The sequence below is a fragment of the Battus philenor genome, unplaced genomic scaffold, assembly GCF_028537555.1.
Source record: "Battus philenor isolate CCGP_79_NKW_IND1 unplaced genomic scaffold, ilBatPhil1.0.hap1 SCAF_23, whole genome shotgun sequence".
In the NCBI taxonomy this organism is placed as follows: domain Eukaryota; kingdom Metazoa; phylum Arthropoda; class Insecta; order Lepidoptera; family Papilionidae; genus Battus; species Battus philenor.
This window is the reverse complement of record NW_027181686.1, coordinates 11,236,961-11,258,842: the sequence shown is the minus strand read 5'-3', so window position 1 is coordinate 11,258,842 and position 21,882 is coordinate 11,236,961. Positions and strand designations below refer to the sequence as shown.

The 21,882-nt window shown below is 36.1% G+C and overlaps 1 protein-coding gene across 2 annotated transcripts in view; it reads right to left on the bottom strand.

Moving 5' to 3' along the window:
• Window positions 1-1,772: 1,772 nt before the first annotated feature.
• The window catches only part of Prestin (prestin), a 29,968-nt gene continuing 9,858 nt past the window's right edge, over window positions 1,773-21,882 (bottom strand). For both annotated transcript variants that reach the window (XM_068767493.1, XM_068767492.1), the window contains exons 2-17: window positions 18,638-18,738; window positions 17,468-17,629; window positions 15,814-15,959; window positions 14,721-14,784; window positions 13,932-14,008; window positions 13,188-13,352; window positions 12,436-12,540; window positions 11,402-11,535; window positions 10,575-10,737; window positions 9,835-9,915; window positions 9,487-9,650; window positions 8,580-8,660; window positions 6,685-6,808; window positions 4,105-4,290; window positions 2,916-3,042; window positions 1,773-2,780 (exon numbers count right to left, since the gene is read on the bottom strand). In XM_068767493.1, coding sequence (XP_068623594.1) covers window positions 2,629-2,780; window positions 2,916-3,042; window positions 4,105-4,290; window positions 6,685-6,808; window positions 8,580-8,660; window positions 9,487-9,650; window positions 9,835-9,915; window positions 10,575-10,737; window positions 11,402-11,535; window positions 12,436-12,540; window positions 13,188-13,352; window positions 13,932-14,008; window positions 14,721-14,784; window positions 15,814-15,959; window positions 17,468-17,629; window positions 18,638-18,738 — 2,032 coding nt within the window. In that variant the 3' untranslated portion in view covers window positions 1,773-2,628. The remainder of the gene's footprint in view (window positions 2,781-2,915; window positions 3,043-4,104; window positions 4,291-6,684; window positions 6,809-8,579; window positions 8,661-9,486; window positions 9,651-9,834; window positions 9,916-10,574; window positions 10,738-11,401; window positions 11,536-12,435; window positions 12,541-13,187; window positions 13,353-13,931; window positions 14,009-14,720; window positions 14,785-15,813; window positions 15,960-17,467; window positions 17,630-18,637; window positions 18,739-21,882) is intronic.

Genomic DNA, 21,882 nt, shown 5'->3' with positions numbered 1-21,882 from the left:
TCAGTGAATTCGACCTATAAATGTTAAATATTCATTAAATAAAATGTTACCAATTTATTACATACATGTTTTATTAACGTCTTATAATCATTTATCTATGTTAGATTAGATTAACTTCAAAATATATATCATACATATCCTGTACAAAGGAGGAAAATAAACTAATTTGATTCTGTCTGACTTTCACTAATGTAATAAGAAGCTTTTAACGATATGTATCAAAAGTTTAAACTAGTCCTCTGTTAGTTCAATCTACAGCTTTTGGCAAAGCAATATCCAAAAGAATCTTTAATAGTTATATCACTGTATCTATTCTATCAAACCATCGATCAACTACATCTTTGCAGCTTTCTACGTCCGGAACTTTCTCGAATATTAATATTATGTCTTCAATTCCTTCTCCATCGTACATTTAATAGAGGATTAGTATATTAGTAGGAGAATAAAGGTGGAGTATGACTTTTGAACAGTAAGCAGGAGCAGTAAATTATTCAGGCATTTTGGCCTGAAGGACTTTGTTTGGACATGCGTTTTAATTTAGAAGTAACAAGTTATTATTAAATTGTGGAACTATTCCTAGGTTCGTAGATGTTGAGGTAATAACAACATAAAGTATGAAGTGGAAGAAGAAGTGCATCTATTTATTTGAGTTTCGCCTGTATTAATATCGATTTAAATAAAAAAAAATTGCAGTGGAATTCCCTTTTTCGATACGCCGCTGATGATGAAGTAACGTTATCAAAATACCGATGTATATAATTAATTATATTTCTGTGGAATTCCCTTTTTCGATGCGCCGCTGACGATAGCATAATCTTGCCTCTACAAAGTCATCTCCAGCTCTATTTAACCCTTAATAGCCTAGAGTTTTAATTTTGATACCAATCTTTTAAACCGAATGTTCACATTACTATTAGTTTTTTTTTATAGGTTGGCTGTACGTATTTTACTGTTGTATAATATTCTTTTCAACGAAATTAAAAAAAAATCTATTTTTTCCTTCATCTAGACCCCCAAGCAAACACAGTAATAATAAAATCACTTTCGTAAATCAGGCTACTAAGGGTTAAATTAAGTGGATTTTAACAGGACTCTTATACATAGTTTCAGAATTTCCTTTCAATCAAGATCAAAACGAATCTTGTGCTGTTCCTTACTCTCTATTGTACTGATCTGTGTTATTTCGAATTAAATGCAGAGGTTTTCAACAAACAACCCTATTTTCAATAACTGCATTAGATTTCTATTTACCTTTGAAAATTCGTTACCTGTTTAGTATCTCCCCTTTTTGCTTAACTCCATACTTACAATTTTTTTACTTGAACCATGAAAAAAATCTACAATCATCAAATAACGCCTCGTCCTCCTCATAAATCTGACTTCTTTCATTCTTTTTTTGCTGTCTAAAACGTTCTGCTTTAGAATACATTTCTCCTTGTAATTAGAGTTTGCAAACTGTTACGTTTAATAAAGAAGATTGGAGATTTATTGCCAGAAGAATCGTAAATTTCCCCAAATTGCGTAGTATATGCATAAAATATATATTACGTCGTCCTAAATATGTTTTCATAGTTATTAATTTTGTATATATATTATATAGAAAAGTTTCTCTAAATCCTTTACATATCTGTGTATATATCTCAGCATTACCTTGGGTGAAATGGTAGTGAATAAATGGTAAATAGTAGGGAGTGAAAAGAAAAAAAAAATCATACACAAGTGACTTCATTGACGAAAAATTTTTAAAGGTAAATTCTAAAATAAAACATATATTCGAAATATAACAGACATTTTTATTAAAACTAAGTACAACTGTTACACGGTAAGTTAAAAAAATATCACATGATTCGTAGATCTAAGTTAGGTCTAAGCTTCATTTTAAGTATCATACCGAATTTTGTACAGTTTTCTATAAACCAGCAATATCGAGACATACACATAGTTAACTAAAATATTTATTGTTACAAATAATATTTCAACTAAGCACCATAATAATGCTAAATTTGCGCTAATAACTAACAATGTTATTTACAATAAAAAATCATAATTAATATTTCTAAAATTAAAAGTATTATTACCCAATTTAAATGGTAATTTTTATTGATGGCAACACACCAGCTTAAACATCTCGTGATAACCCAGTATAAGTTTATATTGGAATACCTGAATAGATATCACAGCCTAATAATTATGATTTTAGATAAAAGTCTCGTCTGGTATTTAAAACATCTTTTAACATACATTTTTACACGATTCTTTTAAGTTAGACTTTAGTTAGGTTCTCTGTCACTAAAGTTATTAAACTTATTGTCAAATATATTATTAAACGGTATTATCATATATCATACCAGTTAAGTCATATTTGGTCCAGTTTCCTAAGTCAAGTTCATTTGAATATTTTTTTTTTCATAACTATTTCTGTTTTTATAAAACTTCTTGATATAGTATCTAAAAAGGGCGAAAATCACAAATGTAATAATGTAAGAAGTGTTAGTAATTATTTGAATACTCTGCTTTCAATGTGGCGATCACGTGCCTAGATAGGCGTAGATAGACCTCCCACTAGATAGGTAGGCGGCGATCTTTGGAAGGCTGGTGATGATGATATATAGCTGTCATCATATCGCGCTATGAGGACACGATCGTAAGCGGAGGTTCCTCCTTGCGCGCCGTGAGGATCTTGTAGTAAACGACGGCGTCGTGCACCGTCGGGAACGTATCCAGCTGCAATCGTTCGTTCTCCAGCGAATTGTAACGCTCTATCATCTCTAACACTGGACCTGGAATTTTAGATATCATCACCAGCTGCTCTAATTGGCATCAAATTTTAATTATAAAACTGCCATTTTGACATTCAGTAAGTGAGTGTAAGGTTTACTCTTCGAATTAAAAATGTATAAAAATATTATACTCACCATTGGCGCCAGCTAGAAGAACAGTAATGTGGCTGGCAGTTAGCTCACGCTGAGCTGCCACCAGGCTTCGGATGCCTGGAGCGTCCACGTACGATAGAGCCGTCGCGTCGATTATCACACATTGTACCTGCGTGGACAAAGGTATCAACTTCAATATATATATAACTGTGATGCAGATATATTTTGTGAGCCTTCGAATGCCAAGCCAGCTAAGTACAGGGCCACTTTCCCTTCGCCCCCAGCGACACTCACATATCTCCTTTGAATAATAAAACCCCACATCTTTTAAATTTTAATACACCAAGCCGTCGATGTCGTCGTTTTCAAAAGAAATATATATACACCAATACCTCGCTTTGCGTCTTCGAAGTTGCTTCGCTGCTTAATTAGTACTAATGTTCACTGCGCGTCGTGAGATTTTCGAGATTGCGTTGTTTCGGGTTCGAGTCTTTACTTTTTTTTAAATTTTCTTTTTTTGACAACACTTGTTTCTAATTGCGCCATGCCATCAAAACTCGGGAATTCCCTTTTTAACTAATAATCAACGCAATTTGAATACTAATGTTTTATTTTCACTTTGTTTTGCTAATTTTAGAGTTCAGTTTCAATTACGTAGTGTGTTGTGCTTTTTTTAAAAGAAAATAATAAATTTATATAAATTTTTACATGTTGTTTCTAATTACAAAAAAAATAAATATTATTCCAATTTATTTATTGGCAGAGTTATATTACTTTTGTTTTTTAAATGTTCACTTTGTTCAATTTTCTTTTTAATAAGTTGTATTTTCGTAACCCTTGAACCTATCTTCGATCTTAACATGGTTTGCTATAGAAAATCTTAATTCACTTTGCGGCGTTTCAATTTGCGTCGTGTTTTTTTGGAACGTAACCACGACGCAAAGTGAGGTATTGGTATGTATTTAAAATACATAAATATTTTAGGAGACATGTATGTATATCTTTGGGGAGATATATCATAATTGTCACGTTTGGCAGACGAAAGATGCTGCTGCCCGTCCTTTTGAAACTAGTTGGTGATCAATGGCAACCATATATAAAACAAAGTGTGAATTATTTAACATTGTATCTTGGGAATTGAACTTGCGATCTACGGCCGTGTCTCAGTTGTCTACCGCTGGGGTCATTAAATAAACTGACTACAATCAACATTACATAAAGATATATTTACCCTGTGTCCAATGGTAGGATCCCACTCAAAAGACTCGCTCTTGGTAAGATTTTCGTCTTCGTGTGCGGACTCTGTGGGCTTGAGATAGCCGATCTTGCGGAAGAGCGTAGAACGGAACAGGTTCTTGCTAGCGAAGTTCAATCCGCCACAGTAGTGGAATATCTTTATACCGGGGATCTCTTCAGCCTGGGAATAAAATGTGTAAACACAGCTTTATACGTTACTTATAACTTTAAGAACTTTAACCACTTACTCTAAGTAAGTATATATAGAAATAGCCTCTTTATTCACTTCTGTATATACAAGGGTGATTTGTGAAAAGTAAAACAGTTTTTGAGGGGTGAATTTATAGCTCATTTGCCTCTCTATCTCTATTTATTATATGAAAGAGAGAGAGAAAGAAAAACATTTTTAAAAATCATTGCATATGTTTTTGTATATTGCTATCTGTCTCTGCAGACTTTGTACTAAAATTAAAGTTACTATTGTCACTTATTACAAGATACACAGACAACGTTTGCCCACGAGATCAACAGAAGGTCAATTCCGACCGCTCTAAAGTGATGATTGACACAAGAAAACGAACCATAAAAAATTGGAAAAAAAGACTGAATATCTACTTATGTAATTCATATTTCAAAACTCACTCTACTACTGTATGAATTATTTATTTTTATTTAAGTGTTAAACTGAACGCACCGAAACATAAGGAACTTATTGTCATTATGACAACTAAATAATGTCAATGTTTTATCTGTGTCAAGTTTGACAGATTTGACGAAACAACAATTTATAAATATGACGCACTAAACATGAGAAATCAAAATGTGTAAACAATAGATTATATTTACAAATGTAATAATAATAAAAAGAAATTGTAAAAAAAAACAACATGAGATTGACCGGCAATAAAAGAATACCATATCATCTGAACTATGAAGCGGGAATTTTAGACGTGACAAAATGGTTGACATTCATTCTTTTTAACATATTACTTATGTTTTTAATAAACTATTTTATAATATCAATAGAACAGGACAGAGAAATGGATGTGCTGAGTCAAGGCATGCTATTATCAACTTATACGAACGAATAAATACATACTTTTAATACTTGATTTTTATTTTGATAATCATCATTAAAATTTTTAATGATAAGTTAAATTAGGTAGATTTTATTTTTAGATTTATTTAAAGAGTTTTAATAGTAATTTTCAACGCGCTATAGTAGCGATGAAAGCGCGCTACGGTAGCGACAAAAGAGCGCTACGACAGCGATGAAAATGCGCTTCGGTGGCGATGAAAGCGCGCTACGGTAGCAATGAAAGAGCGCTACTGTAGCGATGAAAGCGCGCTACGGTAGCAATGAAAGAGCGCTACTGTAGCGATGAAAGCGCGCTACGGTAGCGATGAAAGCGAGTTTTGGTGACGATGAAAGCGCGCTACGGTAGCGATGAAAGTGCGCTACGGTAGCGATGAAAGCGAGTTTTGGTGACGATCAAAGCGCGCTACGGTAGCAATGAAAGAGTGCTACGGTAGCAATGAAAGAGCGCTACTGTAGCGATGAAAGCGCGCTACGGTAGCGACGAAAGCGAGTTTTGGTGACGATGAAAGCGCGCTACGGTAGCGATGAAAGCGTGCTACTGTAGCGATGCCAACGTGCTACTGCTTCGCCATGGGGAGAGAACGGATGGAGGTTGGCGCGTGAGTGGAGAACCTAACAGCAATGTAAGGTTTTTAATATTTTATACCTTTTTACATGATATCTACCGAGCAAACTCTCATTATTAAATGGATGCATTTGGCTGCTTACTCAAAAGCAGCACCAAAGACAACGTTACTTATAATGTTGTTTTAAAAGATTCCATCTTGCAACAGTCGCAATCGCAAATATTTTTGCGCAGCGTTGAATAGGTATCGCGTTTACATGATGACTGAATCGTTGCTATGTAGGTGACGGCACACTAGCGATTGCATAGCTTTAACATCGCTACGAAAAGCTCGCCGTGGACGAGAGGTCTTATTCTCGATAATGAGACTTCGTTAATTATTCTTTTCCCGTCCAAAGTGCCTTACTTTGAAATAAATTTAATCGGAACTAGCGTCAGCAAACTTAAAGCAGATTCGAAACTTACTGTTATTTAGTAACGTGTTTAAATAGAAGTGTAAAAACTTAAAATGAATTATTGTTTACTTTCTCTTCAGAATTTACGTTTCCAGAAATAATAGACTAGTCGCTTTTCAATAGAAAAAAATTTATGTAACACATAACATTATACAGGGGTTCGGAAATCGGTGTAAAGGTTTATAGGTTTTTACAGACAAATGAGTTCTAGATTCACAGATAATATAGTTATACTTCATTATAATTTCAGCCGTATGACGTCCATTGATAAAAACCTCCACTATAGATTTACAATATGTGGACGTGTTCACATGTGGACGACCTAAGCTGGGCTTGCCAGTCCATGGTCTCTACAAAGACCACAGCGGTCATTTACGTTATGTGATCTGCCTTCAACTTGTCAAACCGCTGGACTATACCGTGTACTTTCAAATCTACGTATCACTTCATACTTACGGCCTTGTATCTCTTGGTGTCCAAGTACAGGTCAGTGTTAAGCACACGGCCCAGCAGGCAGGTGTATGGCTTTTGAGAACGACAGAACAGTGTCGCCACGCTGGCCAAAAGACCGGCTGCCAATCTGTAATTTTATATTTTCAATGTCAAAGTTGTCTTAAGTAAGAAAAGGACCAATATTTAGCCACTTCCGCACATGCAGTGGTAGTCGTGCAACAAAGTGCACCGCCCGTCAGCCCGCTGATAAATGCGCATGCGGCAAACAATTCGAATTACACAACTGCCACCGCCAAATCACTCCTCCACGGGGCATTGTCAGGAGTTATGTTACACCGATTAGTGCCAACACAGAGTCTCATATTCATATTAGTCTAATATTCAATATTAAAGCTGTCAAAGCTTTAATATTGAATATTAGTGTCTTTGAGAAGCAAAGTATATTATTTGATATTATTTAACTGAATCATTTTCAAGTAACAGCCCTGATAAACATGGCTTGATGCATTATAATTAAAATAAATAAAAAATGACAGCGGATTTCAGTAAGTAAAAAAAAAGTACAACGAATTTTAAAGTTATTACTTAATTTTTTTTAATTAAAATATATTAAGTTATAAACTATGATTGCTTACTAAAATAAATGATCTATTTATTTAACTATAAGATTTAAGTAATAATGTGATTAAAGCTTTATTGTAATGCTACATGATACACGATATTTTTTTAATACATTCTAATAAAACTTTTATGGTTTTGACAGCAGCCATTAGCTATATGGAAAAAATTTTGTTTTGTATAAGTGAAAACAGTCTCTTAGCGAAGATATAGAAAATAACCGGTTTGATAAAACTTTCTTGGGTTTTGCAATAAAATTTTCGTCAAATTTTTAAACATATTTATTCGAAACAATTCCTAATTTCTTTGGTGAAGCCATAAATTAAAAACAACCTATACCAATTACATTCATCTTTCTTATGTTTTCTAATTACTTCTAAAAAAAGAAGATTTTGTTAGAAAAAAAAACATTTTCCAGTGCTTTTACAATTTAGATAAATACATCTCAAAGGTTAGGTTAGGCGTAAACCAAAGTTCTTCACAAGACCAATTATTTATTTCGACTATCAATACACACGCACACACGCACGCACATACCCACGCACACGCACACGCGGATACACATAAATATATATATATATATATTTATTAATACACCAGAAAATAAAACTTATAACGTTGTTTAGCAAAAAGAATTACAAGGCACATTTTTGAAATAACTTTTCTTTAATTTGTTAAGGTTTGAAATCAAATATCGTAACCAAAATATTTTTTTATCAACATATAATGTCGGCATTGTTATCCTTGCAGGAAGATACCAGCTTGGAAGGCAGTTCTGCTGGGAAACTCAACATAAACTGTTTTAAAAATATAGTTTTATACAGAGTCGTAGTTTCAGACCATTGATATCCACTCTAAAACATATCTATGAGGTATATACCATAATCGCCACGTTTCACAGGCGGGTTGGCGATCACTGTGTGGTATTATGGTACGCAGAGGACGCTGCTGCCCATCACCTAGAAACTTGTGTTATTATAAAGAGTACTTGACAATAATTAGCTTCCTGGGTGAGCATCAATAACTCTATTACTCATAGCTAATACAGACAACGTCTGTAGAGTGAGATAACATATGAATAGGTATTTCATATAATGACCCGTCTGGCACTAACCACATGACTTGCCAGAAACTTCCTAAGATCTTGACTATTTCTTCAGTCCACCTAGTGGATGGTCATACTAGAGGTATACCGTCTCGTGATCGCCACTCGAACCTTCAGCTCTAATGCATGCACGAGCGATGTTCCTCGCCGACTGCCATTTCAGACATACACTTACCCAATATCAATGTTGATCAGCATAGTCGTCAGGAAGGTTACCAGCCACACGATGGCGTCTAGATTACTCAGCTTCCAGAATCTGTTGAACCAATAATATATATTATCATCATTATTTCAGTGGTTGACGTCCACTACTTGATATAAGCTAGATTTCCCTTAGGACCGGCAGAAAGTGCTTCCATTCAGTCGTCTGTTGACCTTATAAGGTCATAGGCTTGCTAACCAGGTAACCCAGTGGGGGTTACCTTCGGTTACTTTCGTCTGAATATCTTCCCATTCCTTCGATATCTTAGAGGAGTCTCGAACATACCCCTCCCCAGGGCTTGTTGAGGAACGGTCAGCTTGCCAATGAGGCCAGAAACCTCAGCGTTTCTGTACTGTGGGTGGTCAATGGTAACATACATTATATGTAGACTTTCGTCTGCAAGAGCCGAATGATATGGGACAAGGAGTCAAGAAATAATTTATGGATCTCAGAAACTAAATCCGTAATATCAACTTGATGTTTATAAATCAAATAATTATATTACAATAAAAACAAACGAAAATGGCTCTCATAAATAATAAACTATAAATAAAGACAATAAAACATATTTTTTCTATTAATACCAAAACAAATAAATATATATATATATGTGGGAAACTTTTTACTTCGGATTTCACTAATAGATGGCGCTAATAGTCAAAGAGCCATTGAATAAAGATGACGGTGTTAATTAACTGACACATACACACACACCCACACACACACACACATATATATATATATATATATATATATATATATATATATATATATATATATATATATACATATGTGCTTTTATCTACTGATAAAACTACTTATAAAAATATAAAAGATATTATTGAAAATCCAAAAAAATTAAATACTCGATTTCACTGACTTGCGCAACTCCTTGACCTGCATGAACATGCCCTTGAGGGAGACGACGATGATGGAGGCCAGCACGCAGCGGGGCAGCTGCTCAAAGAACGGCCCGATCCACAGCAGCACGCACAGGATTAGCATCGCGCTTACCACCGTCGTGAGACCTGTTTTGCTACCCGCCTGGTGATCAAAAACCTTACTTTACTCATGTACACTCAGCGCCGAATAAAGTAGCGGGCTAGGAAACTGACAGACAAAAAATATATATTTTTTTAAGTTTTATATATTGAAAAGTTTATATTCACTCTTTTAAAACTAATATATCTGTAACCGATCATCCTGTATAATAAGTATTGAATCGTACCTGATATTGTATGTAAGACCGCGAAAGACTAGCACAGATTGGAGCGCAGCAGAAGAAAGATCCAAATACATTACTGGCACCCTGTACAATAAAAAAACAATTTAAAGTTGACTTTCACTAGTTGCTATTAAATGATGTAGTACAAGTCCAGATCAATATATACAATGCGTACACTTGATGACCAAAAAAACGACCCTGTTTTAACGAAGTCTTTTCTTATAAAGTTCTTAAAAAAAAAGAAAGAAAATGTTCTTGAATAGAATGTTCCAGAAATCGTGGAGTAAGCGACGAAGTAAGAATTCTATTCTCACTACACACAATTTTTTTGGCCGTCAATTAATCCTATCTTAAAATAGTTGGAACAATTCAGAGTTATTAATATCTTTTTTAATCTTTAATTTACTTATTCATGTCAGCCAAAAGTGTAAAAAATACCAATAAAAATACCAATATAAAGCCTATGTAAATGTGTATTATGTTCTACGGAACATCATCAATTAGAAGCAGTTTGAAACGGCTTGCATTCAGCGGCTTCCGAGGACATTCGCAAGATCATCAGTCTACCTTGTAGGCGTACAGCTTATGCTGCGCTTGTTGGTTGGTCTTCACGCTAGAACCTTAAGGCTCCACTGGCCTGTGCCGCACTATCTGACCTGCCAACTACTCCTTCCACTGGCCAATTCACTGGGCTGTGTTAGAAAGGGCGTGCCTAAATGAAAATATAAAAAATGTATAATCACCAGGGCGAGCAGTTCCTGGTTGGCGTCAATCTCATACTTCTCCTTGGTAGCAAATATCAAAGCCATGGACATGGATATGGTGTAGGTGACCATTGTGATGGTGAAGGCATCCAGGGCTATCGAAGGAAACAGCTCCACCGGCGGCACCTCCGGGACTGGTAACCTGGTCACGGAAAATAACATATACATGGTGATCGCTTATATGTGTAAAAGCTATAAATTGTTTCAGAAATAATAAATAACGAAATAATAATAGTGAAAAAGGATTTATTTAATTTCATCTGCCCCTAAAGTCTTTTATACTGCCAGAAGCTATTTTTCTGTCTTATTCCAAAAGATTTTTTTAAATAAATAAATAATCAATAAATACTAAACAAAAGTGTAAGTTAGTCGAATCATGATAAGTCAGTATACAGGAGGAACTGTCTTATACAGGCTGATAGTGAAGTAGTGTAAAAGCTTCAAAGTTTTTTTTACTGAAAAAGGGGGTATTTATTACACCCCATATATTTGGCCGACACTCGTTGCCCAAATGGCATTTGTAGAATCCATGAGTTAAAGGCGGCAGGGAGCAGAGCATAAAACCTCTTTGAAGGTTGCTAGAAGGCCTCCAACGAAACCTCGGCGCAGAACACGGCCTTTAAGATCGCTTCGGCGGACGCCCCATAGAGCTAGGTATATATATAGCACTAGGTACTAAGGCCCTCAATATGAGAGACAACCACCTCTTTAAATCATTTATATCTAAAACCAATCACTCTGTATATTTTGAAAGATTATTTGTAGTTATTAATTGTCAAATAATTAAGTTGTATTTATAAACGCACCCTGTAGGTATGTTTCCGACCAGAGCAATGCCGAAGCTCTCCTTCAGGCTGCCGAACCTGGATACGAGGGTGCCGATCACGATTGCCAGCAGCTCTATAGGTACGGGCACCCGGCTGCGTTTGCTCACCCACGGCTGTAAATTTTAACAGATTATAACAAGGAATGTCAACAAAACATATATGAAGTTATTCTGTTCTGTACTAGATGGCGCTAGCTGCATATATTTTTCATCGGCTACATGATAAGATATAATAAGTTATACTGGTTGTACTATAAATCAACGTCATGCAAAAATCAAGCAGAGTAAGTCGCTTACTGAATAAGGGGTGACAGAGGGGGAAGGAAGACCGATAGAAGCTTTATGATCAAGGGTTTAAGAACTACGAAATCCTTGGACATCTAAAGTATAAAAAAATGATTCGTTATTTATTTTAGATATTTATGTTATTTTTTATACTTTCGCATGTATTTAAATACAACTTATACCCACCATTTTTAAGGGGGGAGGGGAGAAGGTACAGCTTTTGCGAAGTAATGTTTCCAGTGTATCATAGTGTGACAGTGAAGAAAGAAAAGGGTTAGTTAAATTAAATTAGTGTATGTAGTATGTACAGTATAAATTCAGTGTAAATAAATGTGAAATTTTAAGACACACATACACACACACACACAAGCACACGCGCACACACGCACGCACGCACACACATACTTTAATTTCAATTGTAGACTAGTGTTTAATAACTAAATAAGTAAAAAACTAAATTCCAAATAAACTTCAAGGCACCAACTGGAGTTCCCGAAGGAATTCCAATTTTTCCTCCCCCCGCCTTATGTCGGTCCTTGCACGGTTTTTCTCACATTCCCACGCCATATGTTCATCTCTTTCGCACGCATAGATTGATCATACTGTCAAGGGGTCCAAACTAGGTATTCTCATCCTTATACCAGCTCAACCCTCTGAAGATCTAAATCCTAACAATCAAACAGTACTTGTAAAAGTTCACCACCTCCATCCATTTTGTTAGGTACTTACCTTAAGTACTTCGTTGTTCACAGCTATCACCAAGCAGGTGATGAAAGATATTATCAGTGCAGCCCAGTTCAGATACGGCATGTTCTTTATTACTTCTATCACTGTCTGCGAATAAACAGAACAGAGGTTTATCTTCAACAAAAACTTTTCCGAATTGGGTTTTGTGTTCATTTTTTTACTAATTCCATTTTTAAATTCAAATTCGTATTCCAAAATTTGTGTCGTAAAAATAAACAAAGTTGGTGTGTGTGTTTGTAATATTAATATTATTAACTGTTTTTATTATAGCGATGTTTGTAATACAGCATATGAATATGTATATGGTACTTAAACCAAAATAACAATTTCAAAATTTTTTGTACTTCTGTCTGTTCCGACTAATCTTTGAAATGGCTGGACCGATTTTGACGGAACTTATATTGGCAGGTAACTGATGTAATAAGAATTAACTATGTAATAGAAGTATAATAATTGAAATATTTTTTTTGGTAAATATCACGCGGACAAAGTCGCAGGTTTAGCTAGTTTATCTTAGAATCGGTTTATTATCATATCAATTCGGATGATAAATACCATAGACTATTGCTTTTAAAGCATTTTTTTTTTGTTTTATCTGTAACAGATAAAATAAAACTCTAATAAAAATTCGATAATAAAATCTTATGTTCAAATCGAAAAGTTTTAATGCGAAATTTCAGACATTTGAATCTTGTTTAGTGATAGATGTTTTTAATGATATACTCTTAGCTTACCAAAACGACTTTATAATCCGATCCAATTTTTCGTATCTTGACACCAAAGAGATCCTTCAGCTGCGAAGCCAGCACCTGGAAGGAGGCGGCCGTGGTGAAGCCGGACACCAGGGGTTCCGACAAGAGCGTCGACACAGCGCCCAATCGAAGCATCCACATTATGATCTGTTTAAGTTATTACAATCATTATTTATTTTATTTATTAAACTTGAACTACCAATAGTATCCTCCTTCTTTTTTACGCCCCCACCTAGGCCAGATCACCACGATCAATTAAAAAGACCATCGATACAATAATTAGAATATACTTACAATCAACAATAATACTTGTAAAGGATAATAGACTTATTTTATTAATAGCATGATTCAAAATAATTTAAAGTGGTAATAAATTCATCAACAAAAAATCCCGTCTTACTTTGTTATGGTGACTTTTTAAATCAGGATGCGTTTGGAACTCTCGTAGATCTAAGTTAAATTATATATATAGGGAAGCAATTGATTTTAGCAGTTTTCTTTGTCATCATTTCAGCTTATAGGAATAGTCCATCCCAGAGATGTCTATGGAGGGATATACCATTATCGCCATGCATAGCAGGCAAGTTGACTCGAAGTGTAGTCTGTATAACTTCAAATACAAAAACAATTAACCGTTCTTAGCAACTTGAACTCCGTGGACAATATATTTCTGCCTCCGTTGACCCACAATGTTAGCGTATTCGAACCTGTCATATAACAACATACCTGAAAAAATCCCACTGACAGACAGACGATGCTCAGCACTTGAAGTGGAGTGTACTGCGGTGCCGCTATTACAGTGTCTGTAAAAGAAACCTATAGTTGTAAGTAAAGCCTTTTAAACTAGGTTTTAATAGCTCTTCTCAGCAGATCAGTATTCGACGATATTAGCTTATTACTCGTGTAAAAATAATTGAATATTCACAAGTGCATGCGTACTTGAATAAAGATATTACAAATTTGAATTTGGAATCCAGATTTAAAAAGCATTTACGTTGATCGCAACTATATTTCATATATACATATATGTATATTATTATTGATATTTTCCTTGGTAACGCCATAACCCATTTCATAATTTTTTTATAGAAAAATAAAATACATTTTTCTGTATTGCTTGCATTTAGATATACAATTGTATGTACTCTTATTAAAAACTCATGAATATTATTTATTTACGCACCAAAACACAGAAATACCAATGTTGTATATCTATTTATTTACTTTATTGGATATAAACAGTAATAAAAGGCAAGGTAAGAAAATACAAACTTAGAAGTTTAGAAATATAAAATTAATTACAATTATTACCTTAAAACTATCTCACTAATAACATTTAATGATTTATAGTCAAACAATGACAAAACAAAAACATTACTAAACAGGGATCAAAGATCCAGCGCATTCTGCATATTACACCCCAATAATTACTAGTCACAACAAGCCGTCACGTTTCAATGCGTTTATAAAAAAGTATTGCAATATTATCATCCTGTATTAAACTTAAATACTTACCTGTTATGTTCGTTGAATTGACTAGATTCGCGTACTCAGGATGCGCCGAATACTGTGTGACCACCTGGAAAAAATAATATACCATCTAAAACTATTTTATTAAATAAATTCAAATATTTCAACAATTAACACACCATTCTTTTATATGTACGATCAATATATACTCAATAGAGAAAATAATAATTATAATAACAAGAGAACAGAGACTTGCGATTTTAGGTCGCAGATTCGATTCCCAGAAAACAATGTTAAATAATTCATACTTTGTGCATTATTTATATATGATTGCCATAGCTCAGAAGTTTCCGGAGGATTGACAGCGATCTCTGCATACCACAATACTGTACTGCGATCGCCAAACCATCTGCCTATCGTGGCGATTATGGTATATCCCCCCATAGATATCCTTGAGGAAGACCTATACTTTGTAGTGGGTACCTATGGACTGCAAGGTCAATGCTAACTGCTATACCATCACGGGCTAATGTATGTAATAATAAAATAAATGTACATATATACATATGTATCATATAAGTAAAAGTTAAATCGTGCTATTGTATTAAGAATGTTCAAAGGTTATTATCCGTGGTAATTATTACTCTAATGAACGCGTTTTGATCCTAGTAGATTCATAGAAAGAATTCAAAAATGAGGAGGTCCGCATAAGGATCAAGATTACCGACGTATCTCAAAGAACTGCTCTTCTGAATTGGCAATGGCGACCACGAGTCGGAATACGTGGCGAGGTCAGACACCCTACTAAGTGGACCGACGAAATATTTAAGTTTGCAGGAAGTCACTAGACGCAGGCAGTGACGGTAATTGGAAACATCTTTGAGGTTCCCATGCCTTGTGGGCGTCCTCTGGCGCCCAGTGGGCGTCTATCAGTTGAAAAAGAAGAATAAATGACGCGAAATGAAATTTAGTTCTTCTGGCATTAGTCTCCTATCATACAAAGGTTATCATAACTTGATCCCTAATAAGTCCACGGCTGGACAGAGTTTTAGTAGTTTTAAAATATAACTGATCAAATGTAGCATACAACTAGTGTCTTAAACGTTCACAAATGATCACGTTATGTAAATATATTTACCTTTCCAGCCATTAAGCACGCTACCGCAAAGGTACCCATGGACACATGCGGAGAAGTTCCGAAGATTACATACACCAGAACAGGGAAGAAGGCCATGTATAGACCCACTATAGGCGGCACCTCCGCTAAGAGCGCGTACGCCATACCTGAAAAACATATGCTCGATAAATCTCACATTATTTTTTATTGAAGATATTTGTTCAAATGTTCATTTTACGTAATCTATTTATATAAGTCTCATAGTGCTACCGTAACCGCTGTACCGTGCCTGCGGTAAGTAGCGAGGACTGTTCATGATGAAATCTTTTATCTTTGCTTTTCAGCGTATTCCGACGATCTTAATAAAGTTGTCTGACCACTTACTGGGCGGGCGTCAGAACCTTAAAGTCTTAGCGATCCTTGGGACTTGGCCTGCCACTTCAACTTCCCAATTACCTGGGATATACTGATTATTTTACTCAACTTATGACAGTAAAATGCAATATATACATTCAATTGGTGAGTAAGAAAAGGACCAATATTTAGATTTAGAGTCACACTCTGCGTTTTGCACTAATCGGTGTAACATAACTCCTGAAGATGACCTGTGGAGGGGTGAAACACGTGTTGAGTGATTTGGCGGTGGCAGTTGTGTAGTTCGCAATAGTTGTGTAGTAGCCGCATACGCATTTATCGGCAGGCTGGCGGGCGGTGCACTTTGTTGCACGACTACCACTGCATGTGCGGAAGTGGCTAAATATTGGTCCCTTTCTTACTTAGGATAGACTTCCGTAAGGTAACGCCTGATTCCATTAAATATATAATTGGTGATAGTAGTGTGGTAGCCCAGTGGTAGAGAACTGAGACTTGAGATCGTAGATCGCGGGTTCAATTCCCGGGATATTCATATATAAATTATAAATTAAAACTTTGTGCATTAATTATAAATCATTACCACTGCTTACAGACAATTTACCACAATAGCATCACACTTCAATCGCCAACCGGCCTGCCAAGCGTGGCGATTACTTTATATCCCCCATAGATATCTTAGGGGGAGACAAATGCTTTGCAACGGGCCCTGGACTCTTTTTTTTTGGTTTCGGTGGGAAAAAATTTTCCGGTGTTTAAGATGTCTCTGAGGGGAGGACAGGGGTATGTGGGATTCCTACCCACTAACCCCCCCCCCCCCGGTGGTCGCCCTCTGCGCTATTTTTTCGATAGCCCGTCCCGGGGTATGCGTGTATACGCTACCCCCGAAACCCTCGTGGTGCTATCACGATGGTTCGAGACCGAGACGTCGAACCATCGTCCGCCTCTGAGTCGCCGAAGGCCCCGTTTATGGTATGGCTGACGACGTCGTCTCCGAACGGGATCTGTCCTCTGCCGATCCCGTTACGGGCCCTGGACCCTTGTCAACCTTGCGGTATAATTTTCTAGGTGATCTATACTCGGTTAAAAAAATTTTCCTATCAAATTTGAGACTATGTTTTACGATTCCAGAGATATCGTGATGAGTTAGTACACAGGAGAAAGTCTCTTATATACAGGGTAATTGGTTATAAGTATTAAAGATAGAAATAATTTATATGTTATCACACTATCTAATAATTGTTTTCCGAATTCGGATTACTACATATTAAAATAGCAGTAAAATTCAGTATGTCTGACGAACCTTGTGGTATGTGCATGACAGCTGTGGTAGCGCCCGCTACCATGTCTCCCACGAGATCGCGCCGGGGACTGTACCGCGGCAGCCATCGCGCCACCGGAACAGAGTTCAGCAAGCAGTCACCGAAACCGCAACTCTTTAGCACCTTCTTGCACCGATAGCTCACTAAAATTGTCCAAAATTAAAAATAGATTATCGAAATTAATTATTAAGATACCGCAATGCCTGAAGACGAGTCTTTGTGTGTATGTGTTTTTTTTATTCTTTCATGACTCCCCCTTTCTGGGGACCTCTTGTTGCACTTTGCCATGTGTAAGCCAAAGACGTTGTCTTGTCTTCTCATGTCCCAGGGGGCTGGTTTCCGCAACCAAACGGTACAGGCAGGGTACATTACAACTCGGGTAAATATATTTCTTTTCATTTCATACTTTTATTTCACTTTCTCCATTCACTCTTCACAATCTCTTTTATTACAGTTTTCTTCTGTCAATTTGACCAGTGGGAGTTGTAAATGATGACTTTCGGAACCGAGAAGTGGTCGCTTACGATGTGCCTTATAAAAAGACTCGTCACACAGAGAGTAGTGGAGAGGACTATGCAAGGAACTTCGTTGCGAGATCAAATCAGGAATGAGGAGAAGTGTCCGAAGTAGCTCGAAGAATTTCTCCTTGGAAGTGGCAGTGGGAGGGAGACATCGCTGCAACCGGCGACCATTAGAATAGGCGTGTATAGGTGCCCCAGTAGGTTTGCTAATGACATAGTCAAGTTGCGGAAAATCTATGCAGGCACCGCAAGATCGGTCATCGTGATGATCATGATGATAAAAAAGAAACGAATCAAAAAGAAACAACTGCCAACAATTACGTAATATTTTTTTTAATTTCATCGATTTCAAGACTTATTTTAAAAGTACAGAAAAGACCAAATAAAATTACAATAAACGATAGTTAATAACTAACAGACAATTTTGTTTTGGATTTGGAGAGAAATCTTTCTGAAGTTAAGATACCGTACTTCTGTTCTTCTCTTCTTCTGTTTTTCCCTCTTGATGGTCACTATCTGCACTGTGTGATCATCACACATGTGGTATCTATATAAGGTACACCCTCAGACTTTCGCTTCCTACCCTAGTCAAATGCTTACTTTTTTAATTGAAATTTAAGATAAACTTACATGGTTTTTCCGGTACATGGTAATCAGCATCCTTGTTCAACACGTCCTGCTGGTACACACGTCGCACCACATTGAACTGCTGACTAGGTCTTGATGGAATCCTGCAGCAGAAGGTATAATTATTTATTAATTGAATAATAAACTTTTGAATTAAATCATGATTCTCTTATTTATTCTTATCATTGACACACCCATTACAACCCGGCGATAAATATTGCACATCGACTTTTGGAAAGAGACGGTACATATGACGGTATATACGTAATTACCTTTGTGGTGGCCTACGACTTGTATGAAGCGCTCACGAGTTAAAACGACTATGACGAATATAATATTATTATTTATTAATATTGTTAATACTGCTCCACTGTATCTCTTACTGAAAAACCAGCATTGTTATACTATACTAGTACTATGTGAACAATACTAGGCGAACACAGTAATAATTTTGAGTTTTTCAGATACATAGCCAGGTAAGACTGTGAAAATTTAGTAATACTTTTGATCATCGCAAAAGTTGATGATGTTTGAACCATACTACCACAGTAGCCGAAGCAATAAACATCGCCGCAATACTCACACAGATGGCATAACATAGCGTGTGACAAACTTAACAAAATGAGTCTCGATTCGCAATAGTTAGGTATGACACTGAGATAAATATAGTATAATGAAATAAACAAAACAGAAACTTATTTAAATATACGAAACTTGTTTCATTGTGAAAGTAAATAAATATTTTAATTAAGAATGTTATATATTATAAATTAGATTGTGATGTCCTGATCCGTAAATGTGATAGGGGAGAGAGGGAGGCAAAAAAGAAACATGACGTATAGATCTGAGACCAGGTTACTTACCTGGCTTCAAAGGAAGGCTTAAAGTCACCCAGAGAGCAATGGGCAATGTTCGGAGTTTTAATATCGAACCAGAAATGAGGAGAATCGAAGAAGAACCAATATCACCGACGTAGCTCGAAGAATCTCTCGTCTGAAATGGCAGTGAACGGTAGGAAAGATTCTCGAGTGATGTTTACGAACCGGTAGAAGCGGCGTGGGTAAACACCCCCACTAGCTGGACAAACAGCATACTTAAAGTCACGGGAATTCGCTAAATGTGGGCAGTAAGACCGGTCATCGTGGAGTTCTTTGGGAGAGACGGCTTTGCAGCGGACGACGACATTCAAAAGAATAAGAAGACAAGAAAATTCAATTTTTCTTATGAACTTTAGATAAATTAGATTTATTTATTCATTTAAATTGATCAGTAAGAAACGAAAAGATGGCCGCTATTGTATATAATAAATATACGTAGTTAACAAGTCAAATGGTCGTTAAAATTAATTTCAATATTTGTCTGTTTGTTCGCTCATTACGTGTAAACTAATGAACAAAATTTTAATGAAACTAATGCGTAGTTCCCTGTAGAGTGCGTGTTTATTTATGATAACCAAAATAGATTATATTATAACTATAATATGTACATCTGTGTCGTTGTTAAATAGATACAATGTAAAATCAATACTAAATAATTATAGAGAGAGTAGCTTAGTACTTATACAAATAAACACTGTGGCAGTTACACTGTATCAATTAATAAAAAACATAACGGAAATGTTATATCTGTTTGTAACAAACAAAGGCAAGGACTCTAATGTCTGCGGGATATATATATATATATATATATATATATATATATATATATGTATTTATATTCCCAGGATACAATCTTATATAAATTACATTTTGTGCATTAAATATATCTGACTGCCATTGCTAATTAACAAGTATCCAGAGGATGGTCAGTGGCGTCCTCTGCGTTTCATAATACCACACTACGCCTGCCTAGTGTGGCGGTCATGGTATAATACATAAACAAGGTATAGGCCTCCCCCATAGATATCTTTGGGGGAAGCCTATACCTTGCAGTGGGTGTCTATGAACTGAAACGGCGACGCTGAATTGATATTATTATTATATTGTTGACACAAAACAATCACAAGACAAATACACATCAAGGTTTTAGGTGACCTTACGTCGCTATCTAGCTCACCCCATAGATATCTACGGGGGAAGACTAAGGTTTGTAGTTAGCGTCTTTGGGGTGAAATAACGAAGGCGATCGTTGTCCAGTTACGGAATGCAAAAGGTCAATCCAGAGGTCTGTGTCCGTCCTAGAGAGGCGTGACCTCGGCAGGGTCCTTTATCTACGGTTTGACGTGACAGTATTTATATGCAAGTGTTTTGTATCGAAGATAAAATATTCATTTATTGACTTTACTATGTACATCGGTCATTTCTAAGGTTTAATTTGTTATTAGTCCATCGTAAGCCATAATAGCATAGCCCAGCTGATTAGCTAGTTCAGGTAGCATAGCTCGCAGAACAGATGGTCACGGAGGTTTTGTGGTTCTGGAGTGAAGATCACAACTGGGAAGCGGAGAGCAGAACGTCCACCTTCGGAAGACATCTAAAAACGGGCTATTTCTAAACGGTGTTATTATAAATCTACGGGATATATCCAGAGAACGATGTAGACCATGGTTGCACAGACTTATGAAGACTAGAAGCCACTCGGGAAAATCATGAACTGATGGCGGGCCGGCCGCCGGAAGTATAGGTAGTTAAATTTTTTTGGTTTTATTCTGGAATAGAATTCAATATTTTTCGAATGTACGACAGTATTATTTTTGCTGCCGGCGGGCCACCAGTATTCGACCGGCAGGCCGCGGTCTGTGCATCCATGATGTAGACTGAAATGATGATGGAATATTGAGCAGTGATAGTTCAGTGGTAGAGCACTGAGAATTGCGATAGGTCGTGACTTCTATTCCCATAATAAATTCTTATATAATTCACATCTTGTGAATGAATTATATAGGATTTCCACTGCCCACAAACAAGATTTCTGCATACCATAATACCGTCAACCTGCCTGCTAAGTATGGCGATTATGATATATCCCCGCGTAGATACCTTTTAAGTTATCCCTCCTTTCTCTGACTTTACGATTGCCCCCTCAACCCTTCTCTTGCGTGTTTAATTTCTTAGCAGATCGATACTCGGCTAAAAATACTCTTATCAAATTTCAAGACCCTAGACCTTATGGTTTCAGAGATAACGCCATGTGTTAGTACATAAGAGAGTCATACACAGGATGTTTGGTTAAAATAGTAAAAACTTTGAAGAATATGTACGGTGTGGCTCTATTCAAAAACCAATGCGGCAAACAATGCAAATTACACA